At 35.5% G+C, this 18,383-nt stretch overlaps 1 protein-coding gene across 1 annotated transcript; it reads left to right on the plus strand.

Annotated features, from left to right (window-relative positions):
• The first annotated feature begins 1,099 nt into the window (after positions 1-1,099).
• LOC127877220 (kielin/chordin-like protein) lies at positions 1,100-13,029 on the plus strand. Its single transcript, XM_052422897.1, has 5 exons — positions 1,100-1,280; positions 6,077-6,099; positions 11,622-11,724; positions 12,339-12,467; positions 12,881-13,029. Exons 1-5 carry the CDS (start codon positions 1,100-1,102, stop codon positions 13,027-13,029), a joined length of 585 nt encoding a protein of 194 aa, XP_052278857.1.
• Positions 13,030-18,383: the final 5,354 nt, after the last annotated feature.

Below are 18,383 nucleotides of genomic sequence, written 5' to 3' on the forward strand. Positions count from 1 at the left end.
GAATTCGACAAAACATATTGGCGACATTTCCTTTGTCTGTATTTAATATACGTAAATGGGTGTCATCTCTAACATCTTTTTCGAACAGCTGTCCGTTTATTTGGATACAGACAGTAACTCGCTATGGGATCGGATACACCATGACCAACTGCTGGAGGTCACAGTGAAAAGACCGAAGTATGGATCGTTGAAATATCATCTCTGCCACTGCTGTAAATACAAAGATAAGTGATAGTATATCTTTTTGAAATTGACGTTAGGCAGGCGTAATTAAAGAGAAAATTGTGATGTGCGATTGTCGTTGAGTTCCTATGGTAAGAAGTACTGCTGTTGGTACGCAGAAAGACAACACTGTCCATTCGACTTGATTTGTAGAGCTAGGACGTTTTAATGTTGTTGACGCTCTGTCTGTGTCTGTCTGCTAAAACTCTGGCAAGGCTCCTCAGTTTTTACTGCGAGGGACACACTTTTTTGCCCGCTAGCGTAAACACTGACGTGGGTCGACGGTGCTGGTACAGCAAGTCCGAGTCGTCCGAGTCAGCGTAAGCATTGTTAAAACGCCTCAATAATTAGCTCTAAAAAGCAAGTCTACTCGATAGCGTTTTCGTTCTGTTTTCCAACAGCATTACGGTTAATTAAAGGCAGTAACTAAGGTCTTACATAATCTTATACATTTTTTCAGTGCAGCTGTTTAACGTAAACTCTGACATTTTCTTACAAAAGGACGTATTCTAATTTACCTACCTGTATGCTAATACGTGTTTATTTTATTTATCTGTTATCGCCCCTTATCGTTGGTTAAAATGATAATAAAGTGTATATTTTACAATAAAGTAGTGTTTAATTTATTTTTATAATATTTCAGTTACTAGTTCGTGTCAGATGGGACTCTTTCACGATCCGGTTCCACTGCTGAAGAAGGATGGCACAACGTATTCGGATGCCATGAAGATTCTTCGATTTAGCCGCTGGTGGTGGTGCTGGTGGTGATGATGGTGGTGGTGATGGTTGTGATGGTGGTGGTGATGGTGTTGATGGTGGTGGTGATATTGGAGGTGATGGTGGTGTTGATGGTGGTGGTTTGGTGACGGTGGTTGTGATGGTGATGCTGATGGTCGTGGCTATAATGATGTTGATGGCGATGATGGTAGTGTTTGTGGAAATGATGATGTTGCTGGTGTTGGTGATGATGCTGGTGGTGAAGGTGGTTGTGAAGGTGGTGGTTGTGGTGGTGATGATGGTGTTTGTAATGATCAACGCGGGAGATCAGTCTCCACAAGGTCGCTTCCGGGGGATATTTTTTGATTATCCGAAAGGGTTCCTTAAAAAGTCATACCCTCTCGCCGTGGATATCGCGCACAATATGCTAAATAGGCTGTACGTACGTCCCCCCCCCCCTGACGCCGACCCTCATTTAAATCCAGTGAAGAAACTATGTCAGCCCGACAAGCAGCCGACAGGAGATCAGCGTGCACAAGTCGCTTCCAGGGGATAACTCTTGTTTGTCCGAAACGGGCCCTTAAAGGTGCATATCCTCTCGCCGTATACTAGTATATAGCGCATACAACGCTTAATAGGCTGTATGTACGTCCCCCTGAAGCCAACCCTAAATAAAACCCTGGGTCGAAACTAGGTCAGCCCGACAGGCAGTCAACTGGAGATCAGCGTGCACTAGGTCACTTCCGGTGATAACTCTTTTGTGTCCGAAAGGGGCCCTTGATATAGCGCATAATGTGCTCAAAAGGCTGTTAATACGCCCCCCCCCCCCCTGACACCGACCCTAATTAAAACACGGGCCGAAACAAGGTCAGCCCGATAGGCAGCTGACCGGAGATCTGCCTTCACTAGGTCGATTCCGGGGGAAAACTCTTGTTTGTCCGAAAGACACTTAAAGATGCATACCCACTCGTCGTCGATATATCGCTTAATACGCTAAATAGGCTGTATGTACGTCCACCTGACGACGACCCTTATTAAAAACCCGAGCCGAAACTAGGTCAGCCCGACACGCGCCGACGGGAGATATGCTTGAAATAGGTCGCTACCGGGGGATAACTCCCGTGTGTTTTCGAAGGGGCCCTTAAAAGTGCATACCCACTCGCTTTGTATAAAGCGCATAATATAATAAATAGGCTGCATGAACCTCCCTCTGACGCTGACCCTAATTAAACCCCCGAGCCGAAAGTAAGTCAGTCCGACAGGCAACCGACTGGAGATCAGCGCGAACTAGGTCGATTCCGGGGGATAACTATTGTTTGTCCGAAGGGGGCCCTTAAAGGTACATACCCACTCGTCGTGGATATATCGCATACTACGCTTAATAGGCTGTATCAACGTGTCCCTGACGCCGACCCTAATTAAAACCCCGCGCCGAAACTAGGTCAGCCCGACACGCAGCCGACGGGAAATATGCTTTCAATAGGTCGCTGCCGGGGGATAACTCTTGCTTGTTCAAAGAGGGCCCTTAAAGGTGCATACCAACTCGTCGTCGATATATCGCATAATACGCTAAATAGGCTTCATGTACGTCCCTCTGATGTCGACCATAATTAAAACTCCGAGCCGAAAGTAGGCAATCATGACAGGCAGCCGCCGGGAGATCAGCGTGCACTAGGTCGCGTCCTCTTGTTTTTCCGAAAAAGGCCCTTAAAGTTGCATATCGACTTGCCGTAGATATTGCGTATACTACGCTTGATAGGCTTGATAAACGTCCTCCTGACGACAACCCTAACAAAAACCGTGGGCCGAAACTAGGTCAGCCCAAGGTAGATCAGCGTGCGCTATGTCACTTTCTTGGGATAACTCTTGTTTGTTCGAAAGGGGCACTGAACGGTTCATACAAACTGGTTGTGTAAATAATGCAAATGGCTTGCTAAATAGGCTTAAATTTAATAATATGATGAATGGTTCAACCTATTCAATTAGATTGCTTAAAAGCTAAATAGACTGCATAGCCTAAATAGGATGTTTGTTTCAACCTACTAGTATTATATACACTTGTTGAAGGGCTTCTTAATATGCTTGATATGCTAAATAGAATTTATTTGATAACAGACATGCACTTAACTTGCTAAGTTCGCTTAATAGGCGAAAAATACTGGTACATATGCTTTTAGGATTTATTTTTTTAAAATACGTACCAAACCTCACAAATAGGATGATAAGACTATACTAAATAGGCTAAGTATCACGTATTTTTCAACCTATGTACTGAACGTGTTAAATAGGCTAAATAGGCTAAAAAGGGTGCTAAAAATACTAAATAGGATCCCAGCAAACATATGACGTTAAATAGACGTTGAAAAGACGTTGTACCATGACGTTGAATGACCGTTGAATTTTGGTTGTAAATGAATTTTAGACGTCATTTTATGACGTTGATTCAACGTCATGTTAAAACCAAAATTCAACCATTTTTCGACCAAAATCCAACCATTCTACAACCACTTTGCAACCAAACTTCAACCACTTTGCAACCAAATTCAACCACTTTGCAACGTTAAAATGTATGGTTCGCTTAACGTTCCCGAAACGTTGCGGAATAACGTTATAATTTAACCTAAAACTAACCTAAATCTAATTTTCATATTGAGGTTGAAAACCAACACATCTTTATTCTACACAAGTTTATTGCATGAATGTAATTTATACAAATACATATCATCGCATTGTTGTTCTTTTTTGTCTTGAATCCGGATCTATTCGGGTCTTCTCAGTTGTCCGGGAAGTACAAAAAATATCTTAAAGGGATCTTTTCACGCTTTGGTAAATTGACAAAATTGAAAAAATTTGTTTCAGATTCGTAAATTTTCGTTTTAGTTATGATATTTGTGAGGAAACAGTAATACTGAACATTTACCATGGTCTAATATAGCCATTATATGCATCTTGTGACGATTTTAAAACCTAAAAATTATAAAGCGTTGCAACGCGAAACGATTGAATAATTTGGAGAGTTCTGTTTTTGTCGTTAAATTTTGTGAAACTACGAAGATTGCTTATATAAGGTATAAAATACGTCAAGTATGTGCACTTGGCGGAATAGCTCAGTAGGCTAAAGCGTTTTTACTTCAGGACTCTGGCAGGACTCCAGGGGTCACTGGTTCGAAACCTGGTCCGGGGCAACGTTATTTTCCTTTTTTAAATTTTATTCTTGATTTTTTACTGGAGCTTTTACGATCCAATGTTTACATTTATCGATATAAAGCATTTAGTGAATAAGTTAAAAAAATGCCAAAATCTGTGAAAAGGCCCCTTTAATGACCGACTGTTCTTTTTTTATCAATAAAACGGAGAACAAATGACAAGACATACATGTACCGCATGAATGACACCTAGAATACACACATATATGCGTCATCTTGAACGTACTCATACATATATATGAAACCGAATTTTCTAGCATACATGGTAGCTGAAATAATTCGCGTTCAGAATAAATCTGAGTCTGCCAAAGCAAAAATCATCGAAAGACTCTATGGCGGCAATTTATATTGACTAGCATGCATGGTAAAATAATCAAGCGTTACAACATCTTTAAATTAAATAATGTATTTTATGACTGTATCAATTTATAACTAAATTTGAAATTAACCTACAAGATCAATATTTTAATCATTTCATGCCCAACAAACGTTTTATATAAACTACATTTTACATATAATTATATATTTCAATTTTAGATTTTTATAAAATTAATAGTTGAGTTTAAGATAAAATTTTGAATTTATTGAAATTGTATTTATCTTTCAATTAACGTTGAATTCGGATTATCGGTGTTCAAAATAACGGTATTTTAATGTACATATTTATTTTTCACGAAATAACATGTGTTTTCAAGAATGTTTTCAACAACAAATTACTACCAAAAATGACTAAGTGAACGTAGTATATTCAAAAGTGGTACGAAGTCTCCATGGTACGAGTTTCCCCATAATTCCGAATTTGAATTTACAGCAACTGCATAATGATATCAATTTTAATATTACAAACTGAAATAAAAATAAACACCTACCTCGCGAACTCTTGTTTATCGTCGATTGTAGGTCAAAACTTCTCTTATTATTGAACAAAAATGTTTACATTCAATAACAGCACAGTTTGAAAATCCAGTTAGCCAGTTGGTCAGTGAACTAGTTTTTCTTGAATGCTGCAACTAGTCAGTGAACAAAGGAAACGAGTGGCGCGCACGCGGGAGATCTGCTGGTTAAATTTTTAGATAACAAGAGAATTGCGCTTGCAAACATTCGAAGATACACAAGCGGGTCAAAATGCAAATCTACTTATAAGCGTATTTTGTAAAAAACAACAACAACAAAAAAACCCGTCAAATTCTTTATGAAAACATAATATTTAATGTACATGTTTATATTTTGTGATTACTACACGTTCTTATAACATTCTGCGAACTTTAGGAATGTACGTAACGTTAAAATTTGGTTTCCCGATAATGTTCACAACACAAGTTACGAATACTGATATTTTGATTTTTGTTACAACTTTCTGAAAACGTTCTGGGAACGTTCTGTGTGATCATAACCTAAATAGAACTTTCTATTCAACCTATGTACTAAACTAACTAAATAGACGTACTTCACACACGTATTAAACGTTTATAAATACGTGTTTAAAGTGGTTATATATTGTTTGGATATCTTTTTATTAAGATAAATTTGTGTACAGTTATATCACCGTCGAAAAATATATTATTAGTTTCAAGATTTCAGTAGAATATCGATTATTCAGCCATGTGCATCACCGTACAAATAATCATTTAATCAGTTAGTTATTTATAGTATTTTGTACAGATTATTCAGAATTAATCACGATTTCTTTTACTTTGCGAAAATTGTAAACTTAACCGTTTCAGAATTAGCGTACCTTTACCTATCGGTATTTGATTTGCGCTGCACTCCGGATCAGGTGAATGGTTTTTAGATGGTCGCTTAGCCAATGCCCTGTCCCCTCTAGAGGATGAATTCACATATTTCAAACACAAGTTCAACATGATATACGGGACAAAGACGAATATATTGTGTTGTGAACGGTAACTCACAATTATTTCACTATATTTCAGCACAGCTGAAGCAGATGTTCCTGGTAGGGTGACGACAAAGTCATCCAAAAATAAATACGAAACATTCTTACCCTATGGCATGACATAGAGAAAATCTGCTCTTTTTGCAACACTGACTATTTCTTGTTTGCAATAGTAAATGCCCTTTTTTTACTTCAACCCTTTAAGTATGACAGATTACTGCGCGAATTCATATGATAACTAATGTATTTACCAGAAGCTTTAAAAAACAACAATGATGGGGTTTCCACTATTTTAAAGTTAATAATGATTAACTCTATTTTTTTTGTAAATTTCGGTGAGAGCTGCAACTACATTCTCTAGTGATATATCAACACTGTTAAATATGGTACATGTACCTAGTGAATTTGCATATTTTTTTATAATTGCTTTATATTTGTAACTCATATGAGCCGCGTTCTGTGAAAAGGGGGTTTAATGCATGTGCGTAAAGTTGCGTCCCAGATTAGCCTGTGCAGTCCGCATAGGCTAATCAGGGACGAAACCTTCCGCCTACATTTGATTTTTGTTAAAAAGAGACTTTCTTCGGGTCGCCGTGATGTAATGGATAAGGTGTCCGCCTAGCGATTGGGAGGTCACGGGTTCGATCCCGACTGTGGGAGCGTTCTTCAGATCTCTCCCAATGATACCAAGTACTGGTTTTAGGCCCAGGAAACTCACTTCAATAAACCTGAGGCTATCGATGCAATCGAGCTAGAATAGATAGGTTTAAACTAACCCCGAGCACAACTCATATATATTATGGGCCGAAGGCCTCGCATGACAAATAAACCAGATGAGGATCAGATGCCATATGTTGAAGTTGAAATAAAAATGCCTGTGTAAATATGTTGAGTCATGTTAACTTATGTTTAGTCATGTATCCCCAGGCAGAGTCGGTTGCTTCTTTTTGAATGAAAAGGGACTTTTTGATAAAAGTTGACATAGTTGCCCAAAATAAATAAAATGTGAAATGTTATCAAAGCAGGATTATTAGACTGGGGCGAGGTCTACATTACACTTGTCTGTTTTTGTGTGAAAGGCCAATTATCTGTATTTTGAAAGTCATATAAGGCAAAGTTATTCAGCTATATGTCACAAAAAGTACAAATATGTGCTATTTGTGATATACTCAACGTAATATCATACCATGCTTTGAAACCCTGTTTAATATGCAGGAGATGAGAAATCATGGGTCTGCAATTTTGCATTTAAACAACTTAAAGTGAAATAGTGCAATCGATGTACCACGTTTTTATGCTATGTATTTACCCAAGTCTTAACACAACCGATCATTTATGTTGAAGTGCTATAAGGCTCGTTAGCTAAAAAAACAATTCGATTCATATTAATTTGTCGCTTAAGGCACATGCAGGCATGGATAACATGCTGGCGTTTTCTATAAATCCTGTCGAAAAATAAAGATTATTTCATGGAACACATACTCTACTTGTGACAGAGGTAAGTTTTTATTTTACTTGTGTAAAGTATTTATAATGTAAGCTTGTCGATAAATATCGCAGTATATAAGTATCAGTTAATTTCAAATATACTTCAGGTTGTACAAAATAACAACAGAGCTCTGCAGCTTATCCGAATCAAAATGAATCAATAATTAAATAAAATAAGTTAACCATTGCGTAATTGTTGGATCAAAATTAATATAAAAACGTATTGTTCATAACGTTGTTCGAAACGCTTGTAATTTAATTGTATTTTGTAAGGCATTCATTTATTTACCTCAGATTTGAAAATATATAAATCTTTGATATAATCTATTAAAGTCTTAGTATCAAGCGTGTAGATTCTATTTGAAAGTGTATGTTTTTTTCAGGATTAGACTTCAATAACTCATCATGAAAACAGCACTTGTACGTATCGTGATTGTTTCTGTCGTCGTTTCTTTGGCGATAGCTGACGAGGGTAAGTTTTGCATTATGTATAATCTTGTTAACTAGCGCATTACTATGAAACATTTTTAAACGATTTTTTTTTAATTATGTATAATCTTTTTAACTATCGCATTACTATGAAACATTTTAAAACGAAAATTTGTCTGATGTAAATTTAAATATTCCGAATTTTACATACATTCGTAAAGACAGAAGTCAAAAAAGGGTGGCGGAATCTTGCTTTATATAGGTAACCATGTACCATGTAAACATAGACCAGACTTAGAGCCTGATGAGATTGAATCTGTTTGTATTGAAATATGCTTTAAAAACACAAAATCTTTTCTATTAAATTTTATCTATCGTCCACCTAATGAGACGCAGAAATGGATATAACAATTTGATGCATTATGTACTTGATAAGTTTGAGGGTTTAAACAGAACGTATCACATATTAGGTGATTTCAATTTTAAATACATTGCTGACAGCAAGTCCTATGAATGCAAAATGTGGTCAAAAACTGTATTAAAGCATGACCTCGTGCAACTGGTAAACACACCAACCAGAGTCACAGATAAATCGTCTTCAATAATTGATCATATATATACTAATCGAACATACAGAGTAAGTACTACTTATGTCCCACAAATATCTTTAAGCGACCACTATCCGGTATGCATGACAAGGAAAATTAACTATAAAATCTCGAAACAATGCACTCACTCTAATATTAAATATAGATGCTTTAACAAGTTTGTAATCTGATTTCCATTTTGATCTATCGATTTCGCAACTAAATTTAATTGAAACTGTTCACGATCCAAATATGTCCCTTCAATCTTTATATAAAATTTTGAATAGCGTTTTAAAAAAGCACGCCCCTTACAAGCAAAAGAGAATAAAAAGCACACATATGCCAAAATGGATAAATCAAGAAGTTATTAAAAGTATGCGCGATAGAGATCATTTCCGCAAAATTAAAGACTGGGACAATTATAAATTGTTACGAAATAAAACTACGGCATTAATTCGCAAAAGCAAGAAAGAATATTACAACAATGCTGTTAAAAATGGTACTAGTACGGAACATATTTGGAAAAAAATAAAATTATATCTAATAATGACAATGATCATAACTGCGGAGTGAATTTGCCAAATACATTTGTAGTGAACGGTGTGTATGTTGAGGACAGACGTAGGATCCTAATTGCCTTAAATGAGCATTTTACAAACATATCAAACATTGTTGATAAGCTGAAATTTCACGAAGAAAACTTTTCTTATTTGAAGCTATCTCTCGAAAAATCCTTAAATCAGCATGAATTTTCTATAAATTACATTACCCCTCTCGAAGTAGTAAAAAATAATTGGCAATTTAAATGTTAACAAGGCTACGGGAATCGACGGGATCGGTGCAAATATTATAAAATACTGTGGTGAGCATATTGTTTTGCCAATAACCTCGATAATAAATAATAGTATTCGCTTAGGAATTTTCCCCGATTTGTTAAAAGAAGCGTATGTTCTACCAATATATAAAGGCCCAGACAGAGAGGACTGTAATAACTATCGTCCGATTTCAATTTTGCCAACTATATCCAAGATATTCGAAAGACATCTATCAAATGAATTAAAAGAATTCTTTCGTGTAACAAATGTGTAAAATAAACATCAGTCAGGGTTTAGAGAAAATCATTCTTGCCAAACAGCACTGATTCGACTCATTGATGAGTGGCTAAAAGATATAGATAATGATAATTGTATTGGTTCTGTTTTTATTGACATGGAAAAAGCTTTTGATTTAGTAGATCATGGAATTCTGTTGTACAAACTAAAACTTCATCACTTTTCAGATGGTACCTTGTCCCTTTTTCGTTTTTATCTTAGTCAAAGACAACAATGCGTTAAACTAGGGACTAGTTTTTCTACCCCTCTAACTATAAAGAGTGGTGTCCCTCAAGGTTTTATTTTGGGCCCTCTCTTGTTTCTTATTTACATAGATTATATAGGGTTATTACTAAACCAATCAGACATAGACTTGTACGCTGATGACTCGACACTATATGCTACAGGGGCCAATCCTTCAGAAATTCAGACTAACTTACAAAATGATATTTATTCCATACAAAAATGGTGCACCCTCAATAACATGATGATAAACCCTAATAAATCAAAATGCATGCTTATTGGCTCAAAACAACAAAATAAGAATATCAACCTTAATCTGAAAATAGATAATAATGCTATTGAGAATGACACTAGCCATAATATTTTAGGACTTTATATCGACAAACATTTGCAATGGAAAGTACACATTGATAAAACATGCTCTAAAATAAGCAGTAAAATATCTTTGCTAAAAAAGATATCAAATTATCTCACTTTTGATATGAAGAAATTATTTCATAATTCATATATTCTAACCAATTTCGATTATTGTTGTACGATCTGGTGCAACGCTAATAAAACCAATAAAACAAAAGTGAATGTTTTACAAAAACGCGCAGCGAAAGTCATTCTACAAAAGCCAAAAAGAACACCAACCAAAGATTTGTTTTTACAGCTTAATTGGCTTTCGTTTAATAATAGATGTAAATACCACGCGGCAATCTTAATATATAAATGTGTCAACAATCAGACTCCAGAATATTTAAATGGAATAAGAATGGCATGCTCTATCTCTGCTTTTAAAAGGCAATATAAAGCACATTTATTTTCTAATCAATGATATGTCATGTTATTTTCTAATCAATGTTATTTCATGCGTGTCTGTCTAAAAGACAAAATGTGTGTTATGTATAGGTGTAAGAAAATATTGTTTTAATGTTTTACTTGTTATAGACCTATTTGTGTATGTTATTTTAAGAAGGCCACATTGTAAACAAGTATTGATTCATCTGCATAATATGTATGTGTCATTGTCTTAATGTGTAACCTTCTGTAAATAAAGCTTTTATTATTATTATTATTATAAAGTCTCCAGTTATTATGACTAACGTATCTTTAAAAAGATACATGTTATAACATGTACCGAAATGCTATGTCATTGCCATTTGCATTTTACAATGTTGGTGTAAGACCACTTGGTTTACATGTTTGCATATGTCTAAGTGAAACTTTCGCATCAAAGCAACATCGTAACGTAATAAATAGGACGTAAATTCCGAATGTTGAGACGAGCATAGTTAACCCTTTGCATGCTGGGAAATTTGTCGTCTGCTAAATGTCGTCTGCTGAATTTATAGAATTATCATTTTCTTTGATTTTTTTCCAAAGAATACTATCAGTATAGCAAACAGTTTGGATCCTGATGAGACGCCACGTTCTGTGGCGTCTCATCTGGATCCAAACTGTTTGCAAAGGCCTTCAAAATTTGGTTCCAGCACTGAAAGAGTTAACTATGAATCGAGTTTGCTATAATAACTCAGAAACCATGAAAATATATTTGAGAAAAAACAACGACATTTAGCGCTTTGTCCTTATTTAACTTTTTGAAGCAGTCAATTTTTAATAGTTAATCAACGATATCCATTTGTAAACTAGAAGAAAGGTAAAATTAGTTTTACTCGATTATAATACACTCGTATATACTTGTGTTAAGTCTGTATACTACGGTTTATCGTGGTCAGAGCCTTGAATCTACGATGGGCAGGAATACGCCCACGACGAGGTGTTCGTTGACGCCGACTGCAACAGGTGCCGATGTGATGATGGTAGAACAGTTTGCGAGATGAATGCGGATGGAAGACCTGAAGGTGAGTCAATTAGAGATTACTTTGCAATCTTGTACTACCACTAGGATCTTATTAGTTGAATATACACCACGGTATAAAAGATACATTTCGCAATAGAATTTGGCTGGATTAAAAATGACATCATGTGCATTAAGTTAAAAGTCGTGTTCAAATAAAGAAACTGTTTGTGCAGATGAAAGCGTTAAAACGTTAAAAGTGAACCATAGGGGTACCATAACAAATATCACAGAGTTGAGCAATGACTGCGGCTCGCATTAAAGGTAAATTTGGCAGTCAAATTAAACCATTCATGCATGAAACCGTTTCTTCATGAAATATATATATATATATATATATATATATATATATATATATATATATATATATATATATATATATATATAATATAACATTTCGCCTCTAATTCAATAAAACATAATAACGTTATAAATATGACGTTTCTGTTCATATGTTGAGACCGGCACAGTTAACTATCCATTTAATTGTCTATAATAATTCAGGGACGAAGCTAATATATTCTAGTAAAACAATGTTATTTATCGATGTGTTCAGATTCAAATTTTCGAAGCAGTGAATTATAAATGGTTAATCAACTATATATATTCATAAACCAGAGGAAAGCTGTATCAACGATGGGAAGGAATATGCCCATGATGAGGTGTTCCTTGACGCCGACTGTAACAGGTGCCGATGTGATGATGGTACTACAATCTGCGAGATGAATGCGGAAGGATGTCCTGAAGGTGAGTCAATTAGAGAATACTATGCAATCTTCTACAGCTACGATGAGCTTATTAGTTGAATACAAGCTACGTTTTAAAATATAAATTTCTCAAAGTATGTTTAGTACAATTAAATTTTATACAATTACATCATGTTTATGAAAGTCATGTTTAAATAATTATAACATCAAAAAACATTACAGTTCGGAGAATGTACACTTCGAAGATATTAATTGGAAAGCAATTCATTTGAATGCCCGTCGATGATGATTTCAAGGAAAGTGACGAATATCTTTATACCAACAAACGCTTCACAAAATCTGGGTCATAACCTTCAAAGAGCCAATGCAAGTCATTGAGGAATTTAAAACAAATTTAAGGCAATGCAAACATTTAACCAACCACAGCATTAATCGCCGTATGTGTGTTTTCAGTGTGCGAGTACAACAACAACTGGTACGAAGCCGGCGACAGTTTCCCGGATGACGTCGGCTGCAACACGTGTACCTGCCTCAGGGGCGGCTTAGTGGCGTGCTACCGGATGTCATGTTCAGGCACCACCACCCCGGACTATGTGAAATGATGATCACGTCCATGCATTGGTTATTATCAAACATAATTGAGCAGCACAAAACTGACCGTTGAGTGTATTGAGTTGGTAGCCATACGATAATTCCAGAAATATATATCGTCTGCAATAAACTGAAAAACAAGATATAGGACATTTGTTAGTTTTTTATTTGTTTTATTTTCATATTTCTTTTCTTAGTTTTCTTTTTCGGACATATTTAAAATTGGTTTAAGAGATGAAGTGGTTGACTTGTTTGCCCTCTTTACATTCTTCACCTCATATATCATCAACTAACAATGATGAAACATGTACCACCACAGCGCTATATAATACGTTCGTTTCGTGCGAAGACAGCTATACTTTTATTGTTCTAATTATGTAAATAATATTCTCATGCGATACAATATTTGTATTATAATGTATCGGCATCTTTATCAGTTTTGATTTCTTTAATAAGCCGTTATTTCAAACTAAGCGTAAAAGAAAACACTGAGGCTCTCTTTTTAAGTCTTTCAACAAAATGAAAATAGCTGATCTCAAATCTGATCGGAGTCTTCGTTAAAGCGATTGATGGTGTCTTAAAATAACGTTAACACGCGCATAAAGTAAATAGCTTTTATTAAATTGATTCTAAACCAACTCATTTTAAGTCGGGTAATTACATACAAAATGCGTAAAAGACGTACTAGTATTTCATACATATTGAAAAAAATGCATGTGTAATGGATGGTATTAAATGTGCAACATAATGCAAAGGCAAAAATAGAATAAGCAAAATGTAGTTAAACAAGTTACCAGCATTCAAAAACTCTCTTAGTGCCATGCTCACAAAAACTTCAAATACCGCTAATTGATGAAATATTGAAAGTTATTAAGGAATTAATTCCCTTTCATCTTTCTCCTCTGCCCGACTAGGGGCTACTTAAATACTAGTATACAATTGAGATGCTTTTCATTCTTAATCACATAGTTAATAACAAATTCAAAATTAAAACACTTTTAAAGAAGCACTTATTTAGAATTTACTACATGTATCTTCTGAACACATTGTTTACAAGTATAACACATGACATAATATGAGATTTATAACATTGGCATCTTCAATAACATATATTATCAAAGCAACCTGATCTACAAAGTTAAAAAAACTACAATTTATACAAAAAAATGATACAAAACATTAAAATGTTCTGAAAGACCTATATTTTGTATATGTTTCATTGTACATTATGTTTTTATTTAAACAAGGGGCTAATGATGGCCCTAAATCGCTCACCTGAGTTTAAGGAAAACCTGTTGTCAAAACTTTAATTATTTTTTGGACACATGAGACCTAGATTTGAACACAGCATAGCATAGATATTGTACAGATAAACATTCTATTAAACAAAGCTTCATCAAGATTGAGACATAAATGTGGCTACAAGAGTGGTTACAAGGTTTTTCTAAGCTTTGACCTGTTGACCTTGTCTTGAGATGCTTGTGACCAATAATCAAGCTCGCCTTAGAAATTATCAGGGTTACCATAATGACCAGGTTTCATCAAGATTGAATAATAAAAGTGGCCTCTAGAGTGGTAACCAGGGTCTTAGATTTTACCTGGCTACTTAGTTTTTGGAGCATGTTACCAGATTCAGATACGGCCTAGATATTGTCAAGATAATCATTATTGCCAAGTTTCTTCAAGATTGGGTCATACATGACGCCTCTTTGGAGATAACAAGGCTTTCCACAGCTTTAACCTAATGACCTAGCTTTTGGACGCAAGTGACCCAGATTTAAATGCGGCATTGACATTGCAAAAAAAAATCATTCAAACCAAATTTCATCAAGATTGATTTATAAGTATGGCCTCTAGAGTGATAACAAGATGCCCTAGTTTTTTGAGACACACCTGACCCAATTTCAAACTCGGCCTATTTTTTTTTAAGATAAACATTTTATTTTGGGCAAGTTTGATCAAGACTGGATGAAACATGTGACCTCTATGAGCTGACAATTGACAACACACAACGCAATACCCACATGAAGTTTCATGTCGAAGTCTTGCATGGTATACATAACTGAGATTTAGCCCTGAAAAATTACATCAAAAATAACAAAGGGCAATGACTCATATTAAAGAAAGTGTAGGATTATGGTTCTTGTGCATGGCACTTCTCCTCATTGATATCTATACACCTATGAAGACGGACTGACAGACTGACGGACAGACAACACCAATTCTATATCCCTCCGCTTTTGGTGGTGTATAACCACACATCTGATGCATGGTGACATAGGATGATCATAGCATATCAGCATGAAAGTGAGCATTAATGCTAAGGTGATAATAAAAATTGTATTATTTAATCAAATTAACATTTAACTTTTAATTGGGTGATGCAAAGTCAATAAGGTTTGTTCATATTTCGTTCGCAAGTTTGTAAGTGGTTATGTACGACATGTAGAACTACCTTTGGTAAAATAGCCTTCAGGTGAATAATTAACACCATTCTTAAATATGCCACACTCAACGAATAATGTTGAAAGCATAAATACTGTACACAAGTTTCACCTTTTTCTGCAAGATTAAACCTATATCAAAATTTAATTTTTAAAATGCACTATAGACACAACAAGAGCACCGCATAACAGGTGCACGGCTGCGAAAGCTTGTCAGAATTTTTATTTTTTTAGAGGTCACAGTGATCTTCACCTTTGACCTAGTGACCCAACAAGAGATGTGTTTGTCAGAAACACAATGCCCCCTACTGCGCCGCATTGAGATAAAATGCCTATTTATCATTTGGCAGGTATAGAAATCATCTCCCTTTAAAGGTTATTACTTCCCTTGAATTTTGTCCAATCCAACCGGGGGGGGGGGGGTTGGGGAGGGTCTCACAGTCAATTATGACCATGTCCGTCATCACTGACAACCAAGGCCTGTGGTTTAATAGATATCATAACCAGAGTTGATCATGTATCTATAGACATAAGTCCACAGGTATGTAATGAACATCAAATAAATTATAATTATATCATTAAAAAAAAACTTTGAAAAATCAATCATTTGGGTTATAAATAATCAAAATAATAAATCTATACAGTAACTGTGAAAAGAACTTCAATTCTTGGTAAGGAAATATATAATATGAGATTTATAATTATATAAATTACTTCCCTTGAAAATAATTGTCTGTAACAAATCTCTATTTTTAGTAGCAAATAATTAAAAGCCACTACCGTGACTGTAGATTCACCACTCAAAATGTGCAGCTCCATGAAATACACATGCATGCCAAATATATAAAGTGGCTATGTTCAATATAGAATAATTTTCTCCCTTTTTAAAGCTTATTACTTCCCTTAAATCTGTATTTTTTACCATAGACCGTAAAGGATGACCTTGACGTTTTACCACAATGTGTTTGTCAGAAACACAATGCCGCCTACTGCGCCGCTTTGATATATTTAACAAAAATATATACGTGGGCAGGTCAGATAACTATGTCCATTTAAAGCTTATTACTACCCATTGACTTCGTTTTTTCGACCCTAGACCTTGAAGCTATGTTAGCGTTTCCGATCGCCAAAATCGCCAAAGGCGATTGAATCTTTCAGCTGGCGATTAAAGTTTAAAATGTGAATGAAAATGGCGATTGCAAAAAACCCTGATATTTCTCTATAAGTATATAATATACCCTACTTTTAAAGAGAACTCGGTACCGATTTCCACATGTAATCGCCATAAAAGCTCCAGGTGGTAATAGATAGTCCACTGATAAGAGATAACCGGATGCCCTTATCGTATATTCAAGCCACATAACACAGTCATGTATGCTGACAGATGCATCACGGAAAATTATCGGGTAACTTTCCAGTTGCCAAACTGTGATATGTAACGTCCAATCGGTTACGAGAATGTTTATGGAGGCGGAGTTATATATGGAATGAGTGATGTATTGGACGTCATCATTGATGACGTTCAATCGAACGAATGATAAAGGGGGCTAACTTTCGTTAAGCTGGCGAGAATCGTCGCGATTTGGGTTTCTTGAAAACTGGCCTAGCACGTTTGCTGAAATTTGACATGTATATGGACAAGAATGCGATCTACCTGTTGGCGTAGGCGTTATACCTGGGAAAAATATAGTTTTTGATTAAATCACGAAAAAGTTTCGCAAGTTTTACATAACCGGAATTACAAAATGCGGTATGTGGATATACCGAAGTCCTACCGAAATCCCCGAAATCAAACTTTGATAAAACAATGTTTCATTAGTGATTTCAGTGTATTTCGCAACGATCTATATTAAAATACGCAGTTTTTCAATACACAATCAATATTAATGGGGATTTCGTGGGATCTCGTGGATTTCTGGGGATTTTGGTAATTACGGGAAATTCGGTATTTCTTCACACCCGTCAAAATGGTCGACTTCGTCAGAATGAACGCTTAGAAAGTATTTACAAAAAACATCATCTCAAACGATGTAAAGTGAACGCTACTTATCTGTTTTGTAGATAAGTATACGATCCATTGGAAAACACTAACATTTGACATAAAAAAAAACGCCAGTGGATATGGAAATCTTCATCGTTTGAAATAGCAGACGGCGTCGACCAAAGGCGAAAAGATCGCGAGAAAGTATTCACAAAATAACATAATTAAAAATGATGTCAAGTGAACGCTAATTCGCTGTTTTGTAGATAAGTATACGATCTATTGAAAAACCATAACATTTGACATAAAACACCCGTGGATATGCAAATCTTCTGCGTACCAAATAGCAGACATCATGCGGCGTCTAATCTGAGTCTACGCTGTTTGCCAAGGCCGATAGTATAATGAATGGAAATGCACAAACTCAGCAACTGGCAAGCATATATGCATTAGTAGATTGTTTCGTGATTATTTAGAAACGACTACATAATTCTTTTGGTTCAGCCAGTGCAACTTAACAGAAATAAGTATAATAGTTTCTACACCTGACAACAATGTGCCAACTTTATACAAGGTAAGTTGTTTACATTATTTAAAATATTTCAAGCTTACAGTATACAACAATAAACAGCTGGTACAATGTAATGTCATCGTTTTAATTTTAATAAGCCCGTGGTTAATTACCCTTTTTAATCTTATGGTTCAATGCATCTCTAACACCTTCAATTGACATTCTCGGCTCGGGTACTACTTACCGGTACATGTACCCCGGGTACTCTTAACTTTACTTACATGTAGCCCGGGTACGGTAAAGAAACTTAAACATACCCGCAAATATTAGATTGTATCCGAGTTGTATATCTGCCAAAAATCCGATGTCGTTAAACATGCTAGCGATTAAAGTAAAACAATATTGTTTACCTTAAAGAAACTTCTCTTT

The sequence above is a fragment of the Dreissena polymorpha genome, chromosome 4 (genome assembly GCF_020536995.1).
Source record: "Dreissena polymorpha isolate Duluth1 chromosome 4, UMN_Dpol_1.0, whole genome shotgun sequence".
Taxonomy (NCBI): domain Eukaryota; kingdom Metazoa; phylum Mollusca; class Bivalvia; order Myida; family Dreissenidae; genus Dreissena; species Dreissena polymorpha.